We start from the raw sequence: 23,349 nt of genomic DNA on the forward strand, positions 1-23,349 counted from the left end.
ATAAACTCCACACAAATATTCTATTGGTCAGGTTCGATCATGGGTATGCCTGGGTGTTTTATTTTTGACCACAGCAATATAAAAGTTAGTTTATTGCTGACTACTGTGGATGATAGCACTTTGGTAGAGAAAATGTAAACCATCCGCTTTATTTACATGTCAGCCACACTATATTACATATGTCAAGTTAACCCCCCCCCACCAGTATTTCTAATGTTGCTAGCCGAAATGTTTTCTTCTTGATTTTGGTTCTTATGGTTTTACTTCAGAATGTTATTGTTTGATGATAATGGTATTAAAATACTGGTAAGTGTTTTTTTTTGTTTTTCAGTGGCCTCTTTCAGTAGAAATACTGCACGTTTTAAACATTTAAAACTTGATCTGATCTGTGGGCAGCCTGACGCTTTATCTAACGAGTTGTCACTCCACAGTGTTGTGCTTGGGAAGAAGGATGCCGAGGGGGGCAATCCTCTACAACTGCACCTTCTGACCTGGCTTAAGGATGACACTTTCCTGGCTGTGAGTCCTGGAGAGCGGACCTCCCAGTCCTGCATCCTCCAGCTGGCCCCTACAGGGGCAGATCACATGGAAGTCAGGTATGGAAAACAGGACACATGCATTGGCTGGCTATACTGTACAAATGCAAAGTGGAGTATATTGCTGTGTTTTTTGTTTTAAATCATTTTGTGAACCATGTTGCTGCTTCTTACTCAATGTCACATCCCTTCTTTAATAAACTAATAGGTAGCGTCCTCTGTTTACACTGCAGTGACCTGTCGTCTGGGGGGGTTGCGGGTTCTTTTCAGGTCGGCTGTTCCGGTAGATGGTCATGTGATCAGTATTTGTTACAACCAGAAGACCAGGACAGTGGCTATGCAGCTGGAGGATGGACAGATAATGAGATACTTATGGGGTCAGCACTGCTCACGAACCGTGTATATAGTGTATACACCATGAACGTTTATGGAATGCTGCAGTTTTTACACCAACGAGAATAGCTGAATAACCAGGTTGTCTGTGACCATCCTCATGAGTGAAATACCCACAGCACTCCACAAAAGTTCATGGAGTATTCTGTTTGTATAACATGTACACTCTATGGAAATTAAAGCATGTAAAGCAGGGGTGCCCAATCCTGGTCCTGGAGGGCCTATTTCCAACTGGATTTTGTTCCAACTGTCCCCTAAATTGCTTAATTGGACCAATCATGCACTTATTAGAAACTTAAATGGTCCAATTAAGCAATTTAGGGGACAGTTGGAACAAAAGCCAGGAGGACATCGGCCATCCAGGACCAGGATTGGGCACCCCTGATGTAAAGCAACGTAAATGAAACGGCTGAATCCAGAGATTTACTTTCCTTAGATCAATCTACACATCTGCTTAGTAACTTAATTTGGAAAGGTGTGATTCGCCCGGCCATTCTGTCGTTGGGTTTGAAGGAATGCAATATAGATTCTGCAAAAATAATAATTCACAGCAGCATTGAATATGAAAAAGTTATTTGATGGTAGATCTCTATTAACTTCTTATACAGCGATGGAAATAAGACTCATATTGTATACCATTTTCACCCATTCGAGGTTTTAATACCAGCCTGATTAGTCACATTGAATAGGTAACAAGAGAAGCTTTGTCTTAATTAAACTCAGAGTAAAAACAGGATTGGCTCAAACTTATATGCAATGGAAGTCTTATTTCCAACCATGTGATATAAAATGATTTGTTTATGTTTGTAAAGTTTATTGGTGTGTAGTTCAGTAACTCTATGTAAGAGACTTCCTGTGTCAACTACAGTGGCTCTCAAAAGTATTCACCCCCTTGGACTTTTCTACATTTTATTGTGTTACAACATGGAATCAAAATGGATTTAATTAGTTGTTTTTTTCCACTGATCAACACAAAAAAGTCCATAATGTCAAGTGAAAAATAAAATCTACAGATTGTTCTAAATTAATTACAAATACAAAACAGAAAATAATTGATTGTATAAATATTCACCCCCTTGAGTCAATATTTGGTAGAGGCACCTTTGGCAGTAATTACAGCCATGAGTCTGTTTGGAGTCTCTGCCAGCTTTGCACATCTGGACAGTGCAATTTTTGCCCATTCTTCTTTGCAAAATTGCTCAAGCTCCGTCAAGTTGGATGGGACCTTTGGTGAACAGCAATTTTCAATTCTTTCCACATATTCTCAATTTGATTGAGGTCTGGGCTTTGACCGGGCCACTCCAGAACATTGACCTTTTTGTTTTTAAGCCACTCCAGTGTGGCTTTGGCTGTATGTTTGGGGTTATTGTCCTGCTGGAAGATGAATCTTCTCCCAAGTGCCAGGTCTCTTGCAGACTTCAGCAGGTTTTCTTCCAGGATTTCTCTGTACTTTGCTGCATCCATTTTGCCCTCTGTCTTCACAAGCTTTCCAGGCCCTGACACAGAGAAGCATCCCCATAGCATGATGCTGTCACCACCATGCTTCACGGTAGGGATGATGTTCTCAGGAGTGCGGTGTTAGGCTTGCGCCAAACTAGGCACGTAGCGTTGAGGCCAAAAAGCTCAATTTTGGTCTCATCAGACCATAGAATCTTCTTCCACTTGGTCTCAGAGTCTCACACATGCCTTGTGGCAAACTCTAGCTGAGATTTGATGTGAGTTTTTTTCAACAATGGCTTTCTTTTTGCCACTCTCCCATAAATGCCAGTTTTGTGAAGCACCCGGTCTATTGTTGCCGTATGCACAGTGTCTCCCAGCTCAGCCATGGAAGATTGTAACTCCTTAGAGTTGCCATAGGCCTCTTGGTGGCCTCCCTGACTAGTGCCCTTCTCTTCCGGATACCCAGTTTTTGAGGACAGCCTGTTCTAGACAGATTCACAGTTGTGCCACATTCTCTCCATTTTTTAATAATTGGCTTTACTGTGCTCTGGAAGATATTCAGTTTTATTTTATTTTTCACTTTGACACTATGTACTTTTTTGTGTTGATCAGTGGCAAAAACTCCTTAATTAAATCCATTTTGATTCCATGTTGTAACACAGTAAAATGTGGAAAAGTCCAAGGGGATGAATACTTTTAAGAGCCACTGTATACTACTGTACTTTCAGTGAAGTAGGTAATAGCTAAGGTATCAAGGAAGGGGCTGTTGAAAGTAGTGTCGCCCACAGTGGACATTAATGTACATTCCAAGTACTCCATATTAGAGGTCTACCTGGACCCAAGACCCGGACATTTTTTGGGCAGAAAATTGTCATGCAACACCTGGATCGGGTTTATTCACTTAAATTTACTAGTGTAGCACTCAATAGTTGAGAAGCTGGAAAAAGGTAGTACTGTAAAACAACTTTCAGTGGACTGTGGAATTGGTGAACAGACGGTTTGTGACGGTTTTGATTTCATACGTGAGTAGCTCTGATTCTTCAAGCAGCTTGAAAACTTCAATATAAAAGGATGACTGACTATTTAAGAAACTATAAAGTAAGTACAGTATGTATACTGTGGTTTTTATGGGTTTTGCATTTTCCTCGTTTGTTTTATCTGAGGCATCCCTTCCTTCCATTACCCCGGATAACAGAGTTGACTATTTATTTAATTAATTAAGTCCTCTCCCGTCGGTCCATAATGGAGTAAACACTCCGTAGTTTACGCAGCCAGAGGTTTCTAGGTTGACGTGTGCTGTTAGAATTGTGTAGTACATGTGTACGTGTAGAGCTGGGAAAAGGAAACGTGTACAACTCGTTGTTCGGATCAGGGGCGTGTCTAGTAACAAGAGTTTTTCTTCAGATGCACTCAGTGGGCACCTTAGCAGACAGTCTGAAACATGAGTCCAAGGTTTGGATTGAAAGATGGTTCCTTCAGTGATGTCAATCTAGCACCTGGCATGAGTACAGATATCTGTCTCAAACTAAAAGAAACAAAAAACAGAAAATACTTTTGTTACCTTTTATAATCTCCATTATCTTGTGGTGTATGCGTCTGGGATTTGTTCTAGTCAAGGTTGTAACCCACAGAACCAGATGTGGAAAACAGTAAATATTCCTGTGTGTCTGTATCTCTGTAGGCATAGTAACAACACTGAAAATATTGTACACATCACAAAAGAAACTAAACTATTGTGTTTGACATTGGGTAGCTAGAGCAGTGGCACTCAATTCTCACCCCTGAGGGTCCTAAATTAGTGACTTGAACTAGAGTGAGTGTTACCTGCTGAGAGTCATGTCCCTGGGAATATTAACAGGGAAACAATAAGAATACACACATTTTTTATTTTTCATATTGATAGCTCTAGGTTTGTATTTACTGCAGTATGTTAGTAACATACTTGTCTTGTAACTGTTACCCTGTAGAGTCTTCAGGGTCACCTGTTGAAGTGTGGCGGAACAGCAGTGGCTGTGTTACACAGTTCCCTCAGCCTTGTGTGCAGACTGCCCTAGGCACTATCGCAGGGGAGGTAAGGCTCAGTACCATTTCCAGTGCATATGTATTCTTACATTAATACTTAAGATGTACAATTCTTACACTGTTAAGTTATCAATAGACAACTAATAGCAACCCAAGGTTTTTGTGGTGATATGCTGAGTTATTAACTATCAAAGTCTTTGGCTTGTCAGTTGTCCGATATCCATGAGTAAAACAATAATATACAAACATTACATTTCCATGTATATTAGTTTGTGATTTCTTTATGTATTTCAACAGGAGCAGGTTTTAGGACTCACTGACCGATCTCGCTTTTTTATCAATGATACTGAGGTATGATATGCTATCTCTTGTCTTTTATTTGCTTAATGTACAATTTTAATTACTAATTTTGTATCTGATATACTTCAACAGTGTTAGTGTTCTGTTCAGTTTTGTGTCTACGTACTGTACTCCAGGAACTGATGTAAATAGTGATGGAAGTAAAGCACACAATGTTTTAATAAGGTGCTCGCTCGCTATAGTGCGGGTCTCTGGGGACATGCAATATGAGTGTTATAACCAAAGAGCGTTATAAACGGGGGAGGGGGTGGGACACATAACCACACACATCTAACTAAAATACAATATAAAATAACTTCCTCTCTTTTTTATGCACATATAGTAAAGCAAAAATGTAACTTTCCGGAGGAATTAACCATGCATAAAGCACCAAGTAATCAACACTATTTTTTACACACAAAAAAAGGTAACATTCCCGCTCGTGGATCATTTTAATTAGCAGTTTTTAAACTAAATAACCTGACTAAATAGCGGTCGGGAGTTAAGTTCGAAGTGACAGACTACAAACCAAGTGTGAGGGGGAGAGCAGGTCAGGAGGGGAAGAGTCAATGGGCTCACCCCAGATTCATCTGCCGGACAGGGGCTGAAGCGAAAATGAAGCATCTCGTCTCCCAGAGAAAGCTACAGCTCCTCTTGCAGCAAAAAAGATAATACATCAGGAAATGTAACCACATAATAGGCCTAATATGTATTTAGATGTAAAATACATGCTGACTAAGATGTCTTTGTTATAAAGTACCAGGTAATGTATCAAAAGGGAGAGACAGAAACAGAAGTTAAACAGAGAAGTTGTTTACAGTTTGAACAACACTGGTACAGTTACTGTAGAAATATTGTACGAATCACTAGTGTAGGGAATTGGGGGACATGCTGTAGGAGCGTTTTATCTGAGCAGCGTTATAATCGAGAGCCTTATAGCGAGGAAGCACAGTATACTGTAATTGTGCATCTATTTTATATTTATTTATTTGTAACTCTTGCTCTTACAGATTGCCTCAAACATCACCTCCTTTAGACTCTACGATGAGTTTCTTCTGCTTACAACCCATTCACATACTTGCAGGTGCATACGGTTACAAGAGGTTTCAATAAAAGGTGAGCTAGAAATCTGTTCATGTTTGTTTTAGGTTTGCGCATGCACCCCTTAATCAAGAACAGTTTAGTTCAGATTTGAAAGCTCATAGGAACTAATGTTTCTGTACAGCGACATATGTAAGGCAGGCCAAATTGCACAAGTGGTTGTGGTTGCCGTTGAGCCTCTGCAAGAAGTGTTTCATATTGTCCCCCACTGGTGATGAAATCCCCTACAAAGGAGATACAGTAGGTCATACTGTAAATCCATATTAATGTCACACTTTACATATTTGCATATATCTAGAAAATGGCTTATCCAGTTGTCATGAAACTTGGGGACAAAGCGGGATGTCTGTCCATTCATCCACTTTTCAGTATGTCTTACATTTTTATACAGTATATCTGGAGAATCGCTTATCAAATTGTCATAAAACAATCGATTGCTAATTCTTATTCTATACTATTCTATAAATACTGTTTATATATTTCATGGTCATAAACGTTTTATCATACGGATTGCCCTGATTTTACATTTACAGTCACAGTGGGGGATGTATGTTACTGACATACTTGTATTTTGATTGGTGAACAGGTTTGTTATCTGCACTGAGCACTGATGCCAACCAAAATGATGAGACAGTCCGCAGAGTAGAGAGAGGGTCTCGAATTGTCACTGTGGTACCCCAGGACACAAAACTCATCTTGCAGGCGAGTACTAGTACTTATGTAGAATTTTCATGATGTGGACTACTTTGCAATGAGGGCAAGATTGAGACTACCAAATTCATTACCCATGTGATCTTAGGTGAATTAGAACCAGCTAGTGCAGTGATTCTCAATCTGTGGTCTTTTCAAGGAGGCAAAGACAAAGTTCACTGTCCACGCATTACTACTGCTGACATGGAGAAGCTAATACAAAAATACTTGATTGGCATTTTTAATTGCTTGGCTATCATCTGTCATTACGGTTTATGTCAGCACTGTTTACGGACTGATTTAGACCAGCATGGTGTCTAACATAACAAAACAGAGTACTCCTGACCAGCCCAATTACGCACTGAAGCGTCGCAGTTTCATTAAGTTGTTGTCTTGTTAAATCTTTGCATCTCTTGCTTTTGTTTTGTTTTCCAACTGAGGTTTTGCTTCTTGCAATTCTATGCATTTGTGCACTGTCATGCCTCCGAAAATATCAAATATGACGAAAGGAATGTCAGTCCTTTTTTAAAACTTTATTGCAAGTTTTATATGTTTTGTATTGATATTTTATTCATTGAACTGTGCTTTGGCAAAAAATGTATTCTGCCGTGCATTGTTCTATTTTACATGGTAAAAAAATCCTCAACAGCCAATCAGCGTCCAGCATCCAAACATTCTGTTTTATAAATAAAGATTATAGCTGGACATTCTAAAAAGAAGGGTATTCCTGCTTGCACACCGATTTATGTACTACCTCTCTAAATTGTGCCTCTAGATGCCACGAGGGAACCTTGAAACAATTCACCACCGAGCTCTGGTGCTCGCCCAGGTCAGAAAATGGTTGGACAGGTGGGTTTGGTTCAGTTGATTTAAATGTGTGTGTTTGTTTCCATTTTTACTTGGTACAATGTGTGGAAAGCATAAAAAACAAGTGGCAGTCTCATTAGAATTTTTTACAATTGTGCTGCCCCTCCATTCCCTTATAAAAGCATAGCAAAGTGTAATAAAGCATAGGTAAGCATTGTAAATAATAGTGCTGTGGTAAGGCATATTAATAAGGATGGCAAACAAGGGTAAACTGGCAAATGCATAGGATAACCATGGGAAAAACAAGGGAAAACCACAAAGTGTGGTTAACTAAAGGTCATAAAGGTTGTCTTCATCCTTATGTTAAGTTCGGATACCAGCTTGACAAAAAGAGAAAGGTAATTTGAATTACCAACTTTCTGATGCAGTGAATCCAAAGGGCTTATACATTGTCAAAGTGATGGCTGTTACACCTTGCTGAATATTATTGTATTTTCTTTGAAGTAGGAACCAAAACAATCTGAATTTTAGCAGACAAACCAGGTTCTATGTTTAGCTAGCCAAGTTTAGTTGTAATTATAACATGATGTTGTTTTTGGAAAGGCTGATGTTCAAAGATGCCTTTGACTGTATGAGGAAGCTCAGGATTGACCTCAACCTGATCTGTGACCACAACCCCAAGGTACTTGTTTGTTTATTTTCTTTGGCAAGTATTAAAAGTGATCAAATGTATTTAAAATGTGTGAATCTATACTGAGTAATCCAGATTAAAAGAGAAATACTTATAAGATTATTTGAAAGGCTGTAACCTATTTGGATGAAGGTTGCTGTAGAATTTACATACCCTTCCACCCATCACATTTCTACATGTTCCTGTGAATTTCGTAGACCCGGTTCTTAATATTAAAGGGCCACTAACAAAAAACAAAAAACTCTGAGCTCTATTATTAACATAAATCACTAATCCTGATTTAGAATTTTCCAAGGTGATCAATCCTATTTTCCAGGTGTTTTTAGAAAATGTGGAACTGTTCCTGAAGCAGATAAACTCAGTAAACCATGTGAACCTGTTCCTAACAGAATTAAGGTAAGTACTACTGATGTTTGTAGATTGTTTTAAATAATGTATTAGTAATACTAAGAATAATCGAGAGTATAAATCATTCAGATTTGTTTAAGAATGTGTACCAATACAGTATTCGGTCACCAGGTGGCCCTATCTGATATTTAACCAAGAACACCTTTAATGGGAGGGGATTTTACCCACAATGTTTTACATAACAATGATAAGTGAGAAACTTTTTGACTGGAAGTGTAGAATGTCTTCAAAGACATTGAAAAAGACCAGTCAAAACTTGTGTATTCTTTTAGTATTTTTAAACAACACACTAGCTTTTAAAATAAAATAAAACATTTTGCAACACAAATTAAAAATATTAGATTAAACTTGTACTGTGATTTTGTTTTCCCTTCTTGTAACATCAGTGTTATATGGCCTCAGTATTCCTAGTAGGGGTGGTGGAACAAAGTGCTAATCCTAAATTCAAATTGAGCTGTAGGGGAGTACAGAGAGCTTTTCTGGTTGGCCCACAGTGCTAAGTCTGTAAAACTGGGTAATTTACAGTATCACCATGTAGGTTAGAATTATGTTCCTACATGTAACTCAGTTTTTGATTACATTCAAGGTTAGCGCTTTAGTTGCTTATTGTTTCAGATCACCCAAACTCAAATAGCCATTTTGAGCGTTTTACTTGTATTTATTTTTAGAGAAGAAGATGTGACCAAGACAATGTACCCATGCCCATCCTCCAGTGCAGTTCAAACAGCCCCGCAGTTTGAAGGGAAGAAAGTGGACATTGTCTGTGATGCACTGAGAGTGGCTATGGAGAAAATGGATCCTAATAAGTAAGTCCTAACTAAAAAATAAATTAGCTCCTTTGTGTTCTAATGTAAGAATATGTGGACTAAAACAGTAGAATTAGTACCATGCTCCTATGCAGCAGTCAGCTGAAAGGTACTAAATACTAGGATTCCCGAGTGGCGCATCCAGTAAAGGCACTCCACATAGAGTGCAGGATGTGCCCTAAAGCCTGGAGATCACTGGTTCGAGTCCAGGTTATGCCATCGCAGCACAAAAAAAGACTGCTTGCCAGGACACATTTCAGAGGATACGTGTGTCTGCTGCTGTTTCCCGAGTCGCCGTGGGAGTTTCAGTGGTGAACCGGGATAAAAATAATGATTGGACATTCCAAATTGGGGAGAAAACCGAGGAAAAAATAATTGGCCACCACTAAATTAAAAAAAAAAAAAAAAACAATAAGCCAAATCTGTAGCTAAGTATAGGTTACAGATAGATTGCTAACATTAAAGACCATACATTTTCATTTTATAAATGTTTTTTAAAGTAAATCGATGTAAAGAAGTTAATAATTTAATTCACCGTAAAATGTAATATGCAATTCACTTGATCCATTTTGGATTGTTGAGTTTATTTATTCTAATTGTTGTTAAAAACTATGTACACGTTGTGTGTCTTTTTTTCTACAGGCACTGTTTGTCTGTATTGACTTCATATGTGAGAAAAAGTACCCCGCAACTGGAAATAGCTCTTCAAAAAGTCCACGAATTAAGAGGTTGGTTTTATATTACAATATGGCACCAAAACCAAAAAAAACTAAAACAAAACTTTTAGCTAAACAATTTTAGCAAATGTCTCAAGCAAGCAGGCAACTTGTTCCAAGTATGAGACCTGAAAAGCAAAAACGTTACAGCTGAGCTTAAGCTTAGGAAACATTAGGTTATTGTCGTAACCCTGGTTCCCTAAAATAGAAATGTAACCATTACTGATTGGGTATTTACCTCCTAAAGACCTGAATCCTGAATGCTTTATGCCAAAGCTGCTGTTTGAGCCTGTGACGCAGTCGTGACCCCGCCCCCAAGGGATCAAAAGGACTGCGCTCACAAATCTCAGCATCATTTCCATTTGATAATAACTAGTGTTCTGGTTAAAGAAAAGGGTTTCTAACCAGAATGTCCCCGGTTCAAATCCCAGCTTACTCACTGACTCACTATGGGACCCTGAGCAAGTCACTTAACCTCCTTGTGCTCTGTCTTTCGGGTGAAACATTGTTGTAAGTGACTCTGCAGCTGATGCATAGTTCACACACCCTAGTCTCTGTAAGTCGCCTTGGATAAAGGCGTCTGCTAAATAAACAAATAATTATTATTTTTGGTTTTTATCTTTTAAAAAGTTTCCCAGGAGTTTATTTTACATGTAATAAAATAGGGATAAAATCGGTGTAAACATTTTTTTAATTGAAACATTGGTACATATCAGGGGAAAGAAATCACAGTATACACACTTAATATGATGAGTAGCAGTTCTGGTTTCTGATTAAGTTTAATGTCCCTGGCATGTATGATGAAGCAGAATCTGTTGAGTCCACATTTTCCCAAGTTAGCTGGTATTTTGCGAACGTTGGGGTAATCGCTGTGCTGATGGAAGTATCTGCAGAAGGTATGAACATGACATTTGCACAAAACAGGCCAGGTTTATTCAACATTGAAATCATAAAAAGAAAAGAATTTACAGAATTGGATGGTGCAAGCCATCAGGGGACACATCAAAAATCATACTGGACATTTCCATCGATGCATTCCATAAGTTTACCAACTAAAGCACCACCATTTTCTGTCAAATATTTATGATTAAGATTGTTGGTATTAGGCAGTGTTTTAGCTAATGGATAGTGCTGTCACCAATATATAAACTCTCTGCAATACACAGTGGCTCTCCAGCAAAGCACAGCGCTCTGGCAAACTCATTAACAGTCATTCCCTCAGAAATCCTGCACTGCTTGTTAGTGCAGGCAGCGTTCATGGATAACATCGCCAAATTAGGCACCTGGAAGAAGGCAGCAATGGAGGCCTCAATTGGTAGAAAATGGACCAGGCCCAGCTTTTCCACATCATGCACCCTATATAGGGCATCCCAACATATGAGAAACAGCAGGAGTTGTTGCCTGATGGTCCCAGAAAGACTGGATTTCATGTAGAAAATTCGGGTAAACGGGGGGGGATATGGGAGAGGCGGTTGCGCATCATCAAAGGCTGTAAGCCTGGGCACTTGCAACCTTGCCCTCTTGATTAGCGTTATGAGCTCTGCCGACAGGAAAAGCTTTACCGCTAGGGATGTGCTGTCCGACTCCACATCCTCTGATTGGACGGCTACCTCCTGGTCACCCACCTCTTCAGAAGCTGCAATTGCAACATGTTGCAAGGAGCAAGCAATGCAGTGTACAGTATAGGGTTGTACAGCTGTTGCCTCAATCTGCTTATATATCACCCGGGCGGGTCAAGACCAGAGCAGGACCGGTACTGGAATGGCACCGGGTCGGGACCGGTTAAGTACCAATGCAGTAACATAGGTCCCAGTTTGGTACGCGATCTGTGAACGCAATCCTTTTGATCTCTCAGGGGCGGGGTCACGACTGCGTCACATTTCGTACTTGAAAGGGAATTGTCCAAATTCTTGTCTATTGTGAACTGGTCTCAGTAAGATTCTGGATATAGGTAGATATTTTCCAGACACATTTTAATAATAAGGATATACCAGTTATAATCTCTCCTGCACAGAAACTGTTTACCTGAAGGAAGGATTTACCTGAAGTTTTGTTCATAATAACAATAATATCCTTGTCCTTATTTTTGCTTGGGGTACCTTACTGTCACTGCATTCAATTATGTAGCAGGTAGTGGCAGCTCCGTTAGAGTACATAAAACCCTGCAATATTGTGTATCAAGATTGCCCTGTAAAATGTGAATAACAATCATAAACATCGGTATAGCAAATATTGTTTTTAATTACCGTGTTCAAAATAAAACGGTATATATTTTTTCTTCAATAATGAGATGTTTAAATTGCTGGTTTCTGAGTAGCCTACAGAGCACTGCCCCTTTTAAAAGAAATAAATAAATCAATAAATAAACAAACCAGTGTTGAAAGGTCACAGCAGAAACAGGGGCCATGGGATCAAGATCAGAAAAAAGACTAAAAACTGTTTGCAATAAATAAAAAAGATGTTTAACGGCAGTCTGAATATTTTGTTTAGAAATGTTTAGTTTTGGAGAAAGTGAGTAGTTCTTTTCAACAGACTACTTGGGTACACTGCATTGTGTGAAACAAAGTTTCAAAAACTAAAATGTAAATACTAATATTTTTTGAAGATGCAAGCCCAGTTTTTTTGTTTAAAAAATAAATTAGCAAGTGCTGCATGTATATGAAGATCACAACCGGGAGTTTGCAGTAACATACGGTCTGTGTTAATTTACATACTCGCTCAGCTAGAAATCTCATTTGCTAACCTACATGGCTACATGTAAATGCTGTGTGCAGACACAATCAAACAATTTAGATACTTGTAGATTTGGATTTTCTGTGCATGACTGTGTCAGAGTGGTTTGTAGTGTACAGGTGCAGGAGTGATGCGTTGGCAGACAATAGTAATCCAAGTGCAACAGGTTTTATTTTTACTCCAGCTCTGGTGACCCAGGCAATACCCAGCAGTGGGTACTGGCACTGTTCAAAACACAAGGGAATTGCAGTTCCAAAATAATAAACAGTCCCGTTCCACGCACTATACACAAACATGGTTCTTTCTCTTTAACCAAAACAAGGAACCGATTACGTCGCTTCGCCCCCTTTTTGTACAGTTATACATGACCCCTTGGTAAATGATTGCAGCAGTTCCTCCAATCCGCGACCTGCCACATTGTTTCCCTTCTGGGTTGATGAGTTAGGCCACTGAAGCTCCACCCCCTTTCTAGATGACCGACTTCCTTTTAACCCTGGAAATAAATTGTCAGGCCAAACAGTCCAGGGTATTCTGTTCCCATTACTTAGCGCCCTCACAGGTCAGGAGGGAGATTTACCACCAAGAATCATTGTCTTTCTGTCACAGTGACAGACTGTATTTTTGATAGAAATAAAAGAAGCGCATAATCAAATGTGCTTTAACATCCATTTCCAAGATTTCACTGACTTTATCTCTGGACTAATACGGCCACCATTTCATCTGTCTACTGACTTTATTCAAATTTTCCGTGACAAAATCGTAGGCTTACTCATACTCTGCCTACAAAGGAAGTGTGCTGTCACGTAGCCAGGAAGTGTGTAAGTTTACGGCCATTATGAAACATCTGGAATGTGATTTTATATATATATATATATATATAATTAGTCAACCTTGTTTAACCAACATCCCACAGGGATGCCCTTTAGTGTTGACTTATCCAAGGTGTTGAGGTGCACATGAGCCATGGCGTTAACATGCATATAAGTAACATAACTCACACATTTACAGTATTACTGTATTTACAAGTTTGTTTTTTGTTAAATACCCTTATGAAAACGGTTGAAAGAACTGCAGTTAGTGTTGCGTTTACAGTTGTAATTTATCTGTTTTAATACAGTGACTTAGCAGTACAGCTATGGCTAAAACTTTTACATCCCCTAGATAATTAAATAATGTTGCTTCATAAAGTTGTTGAATTACATACCGCTTTGTAGTTTTCCACATACTTCAGTGACAACATTTGAAAAATATAGCGCCAGGCAGTGTAAGCAAGGCTTTATTCGTCTCCTCGCTATTCTAGCTGACGGTATATAAAAATAATAAGCATACCGATAAACAATAATTGACAGGGTTGCTAAAATTTATGTTGAAATTCAAGGAAGTTCCAGAAATAATAGGGTCTCTCCCTTTCTATTTCACAGTCCTTCTGTCAATAACAATAGTTAAAGTGAAGTCATTGCAGGGTGATTGTGACCAGCCTGCCTGTATATTTCTTTTTCATAGTAAACCCCCTTGTGGTTCCCGGGGCAGTCAGTGCAGAGGAAGCTCTCAAGTACTTGCTGTTCCTGGTGAATGTAAATGAACTCTACGAACACTCTCTGGGAACATACGACTTTGACCTGGTCATCATGGTTGCAGAGAAGTCTCAGAAGGTATGTAGGTGCAGAGCTGGAATTCAGATATAGGTAAGCCTGAGCCAAGAGTAGGGATTCACGGCTGGTGATGAAACAGATTTTATTTGCTTAAAGAAGAAAAAAATCCAGTTTCTGACCTAATTTTAGTTTGTTTTGATTACCATACACAAAGAAAGTTGGTACTCTCACTATGTCACAGTCACAAAATTCAATTTTACATTGTTCTATAAAAATCTTTTTAAAGCATTGTACAAGCACATGGCAGTTAATCCTAAACTAGAACTACAGCCCATATTGATTAAGGCTCTTTTAACATTAGTTCTATAAACTCAGCCCATTTGTTTCATGCGCATATTACTTGGGTAAAGTAAAAGCCACAATCACCTGAACGTAAGCCTGTGACAGGGTTCACTGCATAGGTTTAGTTTTGAGTCGATTGCTAGATGGAAAGGGGCGGTATCACTGGAATGCATACGTAGTTCCGAGAGAGAGAGAGCACTACAGAAGTTACAGACCAGAGAGAGAGAGAGAGAGAGAGAGAGATTATAGCCATTGTGTCTTGTGCCAGACATTAAGTGCTTTACAGAGTGGCACAGAAAGTAATGGGACATGGCCTGAGCATGTAAAATTGTAAATAGTTCTCTTCAGTGTTACATATTCTGTTTCGTTAAAAAAAGAAAAAAAAAAGTTGTGATTTATGCTTGTTTTGTAAAGTGCTTATAAAGCAGTAGTTTTTCAGACAATTTGCTTCATTTATCCCCATGTTCGTTTCATATTGAAGTTCAATGATGCAGTGTTTTTTTGAGCCATCTATGATTACAAAATATGTAGCTACATATCTGTGGTAGTTAAAGTAATTTCTCTATATCCTGATGATTACTAACGCATCACAAACAGAAATCTGATTTTTCTAACCTAATTCTTCCAGGATCCAAAGGAATATCTACCATTTTTAAATACCCTGAAGAAAATGGAAACCAACTACCAGCGATACACCATAGATAAGCATTTGAAGCGATACAAAAAGGCTCTTCATCATCTTAGCAAATGTGGTAAGAGGCAGATGTGATACAGTAAACTGCAATCAACAGTGAACACTTTTCAGCATTTTTGGTTTTAAAGTTAAGGCGGCTGACTGGCTGGTGGATATTCTTTTATTTTGTTGTTATCCTTCAGGTCAAGAACACTTTGCAGAATTTCTAAAACTGGTAAGGGACCAAAAGTTATACAACGAAGCCCTAAAGATGTATCCAGTTGAGTGCCAAGAGTACAAGGTAGGCACAGTTTTTCATTGTGGAGTCCCGACATACAGCACTAATTTCTAGTAGGGGGTGGGAACTAGGGTTGCACCGAATCCAAAATTTTGGGATTCGGCCAAATTCCGAATCCATGTCAAAAGATTCGGCCAAATGCCGAACCAAATACCGAATCTACAAAATCTGTCAAGAAAACTGAAGGAAACTGTTGCAAGAAAAACAGACTGGCAGCTACTAACAAGGGACACTCACAATCTATAGTTTTGAGCCTTTTAGTTAATAGTATTTTTTATTACTGAATGGAAATATATCCCTGAAAAAGATTTCACTTTGAAACGAACACAATTTACCGCTAGCCCCCACTCCCCACAACAGAAACGTCAAACTGTTTACCTTTACAAGAAAGGAGAGCTGCATCTTTTCCTTAGCCCATTATTTTCTTTAATGTCGTTTCAAACTGTGCCACCTGATCTGAGAGTAGGGATGTCAACAGGCTTCAGAATCTCAGGACACTAAGAAAAGTCAGGTTTTGTAACTCACCTGTCTAAACTGCAATGTATTCAGTAAAGTGAGTGTGAATTGTGCGAACTGTCGCTAAATTAATTGAATTGTTTTACTTAGTTGTTACCAAAAGCACACACACATGCCTGCGAGGATCGTTTCCATCAATCAGACCTATACAACAGCTGATTGGCTTTCTGAGTCTCTGACTGGGCGGGGACTGTGTGAAGCAAGAAATGTTAAACAAATAGAAACTTTACCTGCTGTCACAAGGTTAAATGAAAGAGTGCAGGTGAGTGCAAAGTTATGTATAAAAATGATGTTACACTGTTTTGATAGATGTTGTTTAATGTATTAAAAAAGAAATTCAAGCAATATGATTAATCAGTGTTAAGAAGCAATCCGGATATAATCTGTACCACAATTAAACACATTTACTAAACTGCTGAAGCAATTCACACTCACTTTAATGTCGAATACATTGCATTTTAGAGAGGTGAGTTAAAAAACCTGACCTGCCTTAGTGTCCCGAGGTTCTGGAGCCTGTTGACAACCCTATCTGAGAGCTGTGAAGAAAAAATGACTGTGACGAGTGACCTGAATCTCCCTGTGAAATAAAACCCACGTTAATTTAAATGCACCATGTGTGCAATATCAAATAGTCTATGAAAGTTTAAAAAATATTTTAATAAAACACAGCAGTTCCCAAATAAAGCATATTGTTCAACAACGTCTTGCACATCTGACAGTTGTAAAGTTACAAAAAATATATATTTCTGTGCACCGATTTTTTTTTCATTTTTTCTTTCTCTCAGTATGATCTCTAGAACACATTTGACAGACAAAGCAACAAAATACAAAGTTCTACAATAGTTTGCTGTTACTGTATATTACAGGTTTACTGCATAACTTTACTCCATGAAACGTGTGATCTGATGTGCTGATGCATACGGGGGTATGTTTGCATTCAGCAGCTGCGTGACATGTTTAGTGCTTGCGCCACCAGTAATAGGGAGTTGAGAGCTGCGACAAAGTTCATTAAACGTGTTCTTGTTATTAAATACAACAGTTACATTCAATACCAGATTTGTGTCTTTTATTTAAATAAGAACTGCACATATTGGAGGGATGTATTAAAATGGATGTGCATCTGGGCGGATATAGGATTCGGATTCGGTTCACCGAATCCTAAGTATTCGGACGAATCTGAACCAAGCTCAAAAAGTAGGTATTCGGGCCAAATCTGAAACAGAATCCTGGATTGGGTGCATCCCTAGTGGGAACACATTGGTTTATTCCCCTTTAGTTACAAACAAACAAACACCAACTAAATACAGCTCAGATGTGTATACTGATCATTTAAAACTTCAGTTATAAGCATACTTTTATTAGACAAAATATTCTAGGAATGTTTGTGAACCATTGCTTCGGTCTGTTTCCCAAAAAGTTACAGTTGGAAGTGTAGCAAGCATGTTTCCCTTTGTTCCCAGGAGGTATGCTGTGCCTATGGGGAGTACCTGAGCGAGCAGCAGCACCAGGAGCAGGCTGGCCTCCTCTTCTCTCGCTGTGGGGAGACCCAGAGGGCTCTCGACGCCTTTGTGTCCAGCACCAGCTGGCAGCACGCCTTGTGCATGGCGGCAAAGCTCGGCTTTCCTGAGGACAAGCTGGCTAATCTGGCCCGCAGCCTGGCGGGTATGCATCGCTGAAAGAGACACTTGTCAATTTCTTCAGTTTTACTCCTGCTTTTATGCAGTATTTAAAGTTTGGATAAGGATCTGCAGGAAAAAAAAAAAAAAAAAAAATTAATTTTGGTGCTCAAAAAAGGTGCAAGATTGGTAGCACTAACAAGACTGCTGTTTTTATCCATAGAGCAGCAGGGTTAGCGTAAGCAGTGGCATTGTGATCACCCACACATTGCACTATGGACATGTCTTAAGCCTGCCCTGGAGGGACCACCATATTTGTGGGTGAGGGAGCAGTTAATTCCTCTTGCCCATCCAGTCCCCAGGGTAATGTCATAGACAGTGGTTGTTGCTCTGCCATTTATTCTACCACCTCCAGTTATTAATGCTTGTATTGATGTTGTTGTACTGCTATATTACTTTCACAGGGTGGAAATACACGTTTGGATTCACCATCACTTCTGTGCACACATACTGAGATTTATTTATTTGCCTTTTTCAGAAAAATTGCTGGAACAAAGACGACATTCTGAAGCAGCCCTTCTTCTTGAGCATTATGCCAAGGTAACTGTCTGCATGCCAAGGAGTCTGGAAAGACAAATAAAACACCTGCCTGTTCTATGGTAGAGCAAATATATCAAATCGATCAGATTTTGTTTTATCTTGTAAACATACTGCTTATGTGTTATGTATTCAATTGGTCGGTTACCTGGCGTTGGGCATTGTTTTCCAAACCCATTATAAATTAATTAATACAATATGCATTTACTAGAGATACAAGCAATATAAAAATATTAATTAAAAAAAAAAAAAAAAAAAAAAAAGGTTGACTGCTTTGTCCGCTTGTATAACATTCACTCAAGCTTTGAGGTGAAGCTGCCCTGTGTCTTTGTTGTAGGACTGTGAGGAAGCCATCACTGCTCTGATAGAAGGTGCAACCTGGGATGAAGCTTTAAGACTGGTATCTTTCCACATTAAATTCTCTATTCTCTATATTGAATCTAAAATGTCAGAATCTAAACACACTGCTGCTGCTTAAGTACTTAACAATGTGATAACAAACTGGCGGTGATATTAAGATCCACCACTGTTTAGATCAAGTAATCAAACCCCAGCCTTTTAACACTAGAACCATCGGATTGTCGAACTGCCTAGAACCGCCACACTGGTCACTTTGACCCATACATTTTTAAACTGTTTTGTTATGAAAATGAAAGACACTGTCGGATACAACTGAAAAGTTGTATTCATGAACATCATATCTAACATTTGCATCGCAGAAACACTGTATTTAAATAAAAAAATAATCATATAATGTTTTATTTTTATAATGAGTGAATATACAGCACAACTACAAACAAATATAATAAAATACACATTTCAGAAGAAACGGGTATGTACACGTACCCGTGTACAGGTGTAAATGGGTATATGTAGGCACAAAACTATAAAACAGAAATCATTGTTTCTAATACTACATAAAAATAAAATATAACACTACTTCCGGTATGACAGCTGCATTATACTCTACTCTTCCGCCTTCTGGTCTGACGTCACTGCAACACCATATCCTGTCACAGTAATATGAAACGTATATTCTACATATTTTTTTTTATATTAGGCACGTAAGTTATCCTACCTGTCATTTCAGTTTGCTGTATGCATCTGAGTGCAGCATGCCATATTCCAATCACAATGACTGCTTTCAAGATTAAATATTTCCTTCTGATATATTTCCTGTTGCATTTGTGGAACAAAACGAAGGATTGTTGCCTTCCAGGTACATTGAAAAGTAAGCAAATAGGCTTTCTTGACAAATCCACAATCATAGCAATCTCTGTCTCGTAGTCAGTCTACAAAAAAAAAAGAAGAAAACATATGTGCTAGGAGGAGGGGGCGTGTCTTGTTTGCTGCATTTACAAAAATAATACAATATCTTAAGTTATATAAAAAAAAGACATGTGTTGTAATGCCTGGGTCACATTGACCCACATGGCGGTTCTATGTAGAACTGTTTATAATTTTATCATTGTTGCGATTCTGGCAATCAAACATCGTCAGGATATTTAATTAATATATTTAGGAAAAGTCAAAAATGGACATATGACTTACAGTGGAAGAGTAACATTTTAAGTGCAAAATGGGTCACAGTGACTCGCATGGCGGGTCTAGTGTTAACAGTAGCCTTTTTATTATAGAATTGAATTAAAGTATTTTGTACTCCCCTTATTTGCGTAATTTAAATATTTAATTATTAGTAATACTAAACAATCAAAATCACTGAATTATTCTTCATGAATTTTTCTTTTTTTTTTTTTTTTTTTTTTTTATAAATTTAGGTTTACTTATATAACAGGCATGATATTTTGGAGACAAATCTAAAACCTGCTTTACTGGAAGGTAAAATGTCTTTTTTTTAATGTATGTAACAATCTCTTGGTGGCTTTATGTACTCCACTCTAAAACTCAGGAACAGACTGGCTCCAATGCTGCAATTTATTGTCTGCTTTTTCTGTTCAAAGACAAGATGTGAAGGACCCTGTTTTAATTATCTAAAGTGCTACAGATCTGAATACTGTTGCTGTTTAAATAGAGGCGAGACTTCAGTGCCTGTTCTTTAGGGGTGTTGGTTTACCTAACTATGATACAGGATAGGCCACATTAAAGTATCAAAATTAGATAAGCCCCTGTTGCCAGTCCTTCAAATAATTGCTCAAATATTTTTCTTTATGCACAGCTCACAACAACCAGACGTCATTTGTTGAGTCTCAGAAGACGATATTCGTGCGCCATAAAAATCGCTTGGCAGTTGTACGCGAACTGAAAGAGGCGGCCAGGCAGGAACTTCTAGGTAATTACAACCCCATTCTACAATTTCCTGGGCAAGGGGGGTTTAACATGTGTTGGCATTAGGGTTGCCAACTGGCCGCATAACTTCGGGACATTGACAGGTCAGGTTTTACAACTGACCTCTCTAACCGCAAATTAATTGTTTATTGAACATGTAAAGTGAGTGTGAGCTATCGCTAAAAGAATTGTTTTGCTAACGAGTTGCCAAAAGCACACACTTGTCCGGGAGCGGGAATTCATTCCTGTGAGGATCGTTTCCATCAATTAGACCGATACAACCTGCTGATTTGCTGTGCTTGTCTTGATTGGGGCGGGAAGCAGGAAGAATTCTGTAGAATGATGGAATTGCACTATTTTGATAGATAATGTTTATCATATAAAATTTCAAGCAATACGATTTTAATGTGATGCTGTCCCGATAGAATTGCCACCACAATTAAACATATTTATTGAAGCTGCTCATGCAGTTCACACTCACTTTACTTGTTGATTTAAAACAATTTAGTTATTTTGGTGTCCCGGGATTATGGGGTCAGTTGGCATACTTCTTTGTAGCTGTATGTATGTATGTAAAATATTACAATATAACCTGAGTTACAACACTAATAATATTGATTTTCAAAAGGTTCCAACAGGTTCCCACTGAGTAGTTGATTTGCTAAACTGATTTTAAAAACCTTGCCACTGTGCTTGATACAGATTATGAGATGCCAGACTGCCCAGACTCTGACCTATTCTCAGAGGCCAGCAGTGTGATGACAGCCAGCAACATGAGTTCCAAGTACTCTCACAGCAATTCTAAGATCTCTGCGTAAGTGTCAATGCTAGTCTTGGCTGATAAGTCTGGAAAGCAAATTATTTAAGATCCGGTCTTTTTACCTTTGAATGATCTTGTCACCCAAATCCCCACAAAAGGCATTATTTCAGATAATGAGCAGCCAGGCTAATCCCGGTGATGTGAATTACGATTTGTAGGTTAAGTAAGATCTGATTACAGTTTATAACCCATATAGTAAATTTATCCATATTGCTTTATTTAGTGCACCGAGAGTAGTTCAAGAAGCGCTGTGCTCATTCAGAAAGCAATTATATACAGACCTGGTGCTAAAGGTATGTGAGTAACGGTTAAGCCTCAGTGCACCGGACAGCTGCTTCTGGTTTTCAACATTGCTAATATTTGTAAAATGGCACCTGTTAAATTTTTTTCCTGCATTTTTTTCTATGCATGTATCGCTTTACACAATTGTGGATAAATATGCTACATTCACAGTGTTATTAAATTTATTTTTAGCTTTGTTTTTTTTCTAATAGTTTCTGAAAACCTCATGTAAATTGAATATGAGCTGCTTTGTCACCTTGTAGGAGGTCTTCCAAGAATCGTCGGAAAGCTGAGCGGAAGAAGCACAGCCTGAAGGAGGGCAGCCCACTGGAGGATGTGGCTCTGCTGCAGGCTCTGGGAGAGATCGTCCGGTCCGTCAACAAGTTAACAGGTAGAGCTTGTCCACAACTGAATAATAAACAGTTACATTCACTGACAACTTCATTAGCACCTGTGCCTAACAACTGTGATCACAGCCTTGAGACAAAGTGAAATAGACTCCACAAGGTGCTGGAAGGCATCTCAGTGGATGGTTGTGAGAGGGTTGTGATGATGAATGTTGTATTAAATCCAGGGTGATACAAAATTCTTCAAGAAAATAAATCTTTAAATCAAATCACAAAAGATGACATTAGAAAAAATATGTATATATGATTTAGGTTTTAAGTGATGGCTTTGTTTTATTAAACCTCGTTGACAGATACATTTTCAATACCCAAATGTAAGCGTAGTGTTTTGATTCATGCAATGACCCAGTTACACACTGCAGTTGTGTACTTATTTATGATGGCAGTTTCTGCAAATCACAGGTAAATCTGTCCCTGTTTTTTATTAAAAACAAGAATGTCCTTCCACTTTGGTTGAATTAGTAGTAATGTTTAATGTTTTAATATTTTGTAAGAGATTCTTTCTGTTTTGTATAGTGTATTACCCAGGTGTACCACCAAAATTGAAGCCTTATTTACTACATACTAGATACACACTGCACATGCTGAAAGCAACGGGGATCTTGGACAAAATGCATGTTTGGTCAATCAAAACAGTGTAGTGGTGTAACGTTTTTGTGTTGCATATACAGTAGCAGATGTTAATGTGTTTAGTGTTGCTGTGGTTCATATTTTTACTGTTTCAGCATTGCTCCTGAATGTTTGTATTCTGTGTCTTCAATTTCTATACAGGAGAGGTGCATAGCCTGTTGAAAGCTCTGGTTCTTTTCGGATATGACAGCCAAGCCCTGAAACTACAACAGACTTTAGAAGAAACATTGCAACTGATGGACAAATCCATCCCTGAAATCTGGCAGGTGGGCCTCCAGCAAAACACAGGCACTCCAGTAAGTTTCTCTTCCTTATCCATAGCTTGAAACGCTCACTGCTGATTTCACTGACAGATTGTAGACTAATGTTACCTTAGGTAAAGTGGACCAAGATTCATGCTAGTCCAGGGAGGGTCTGTAAAACCAGTCGTCAATCATAAGATATAAAGTAGTACTAAAAGGAATCTTAAAATTTTGTTACTGTTATGATACACAAACCATGCGATTCCTCAAAGCAAGTGCAATATTAGCAACTACGTCAGTTTTATTTGAAACAATTTACCCCACAGTCTTCACAAAACACTTAAAACAATGTAGGCTTAAGCATTT

The 23,349-nt window shown here is 38.5% G+C and overlaps 1 protein-coding gene across 1 annotated transcript in view; it reads left to right on the forward strand.

Annotated features, from left to right (window-relative positions):
• The window catches only part of elp1 (elongator acetyltransferase complex subunit 1), a 35,996-nt gene that overhangs the window by 10,710 nt on the left and 1,937 nt on the right, over window positions 1-23,349 (forward strand). Inside the window, exons 14-35 of the mRNA XM_041260586.1 lie at window positions 432-596; window positions 807-913; window positions 4,337-4,440; window positions 4,689-4,742; window positions 5,741-5,846; window positions 6,418-6,533; window positions 7,297-7,370; window positions 7,932-8,010; window positions 8,336-8,415; window positions 9,096-9,233; window positions 9,876-9,961; window positions 14,186-14,334; window positions 15,245-15,368; window positions 15,493-15,590; window positions 17,564-17,765; window positions 18,258-18,319; window positions 18,654-18,716; window positions 20,095-20,155; window positions 20,493-20,606; window positions 21,305-21,416; window positions 21,968-22,095; window positions 22,883-23,037. Coding sequence (XP_041116520.1) covers window positions 432-596; window positions 807-913; window positions 4,337-4,440; window positions 4,689-4,742; window positions 5,741-5,846; window positions 6,418-6,533; window positions 7,297-7,370; window positions 7,932-8,010; window positions 8,336-8,415; window positions 9,096-9,233; window positions 9,876-9,961; window positions 14,186-14,334; window positions 15,245-15,368; window positions 15,493-15,590; window positions 17,564-17,765; window positions 18,258-18,319; window positions 18,654-18,716; window positions 20,095-20,155; window positions 20,493-20,606; window positions 21,305-21,416; window positions 21,968-22,095; window positions 22,883-23,037 — 2,377 coding nt within the window. The remainder of the gene's footprint in view (window positions 1-431; window positions 597-806; window positions 914-4,336; window positions 4,441-4,688; window positions 4,743-5,740; window positions 5,847-6,417; window positions 6,534-7,296; window positions 7,371-7,931; window positions 8,011-8,335; window positions 8,416-9,095; window positions 9,234-9,875; window positions 9,962-14,185; window positions 14,335-15,244; window positions 15,369-15,492; window positions 15,591-17,563; window positions 17,766-18,257; window positions 18,320-18,653; window positions 18,717-20,094; window positions 20,156-20,492; window positions 20,607-21,304; window positions 21,417-21,967; window positions 22,096-22,882; window positions 23,038-23,349) is intronic.

Source organism: Polyodon spathula, chromosome 1 (genome assembly GCF_017654505.1).
Source record: "Polyodon spathula isolate WHYD16114869_AA chromosome 1, ASM1765450v1, whole genome shotgun sequence".
NCBI lineage: Eukaryota > Metazoa > Chordata > Actinopteri > Acipenseriformes > Polyodontidae > Polyodon > Polyodon spathula.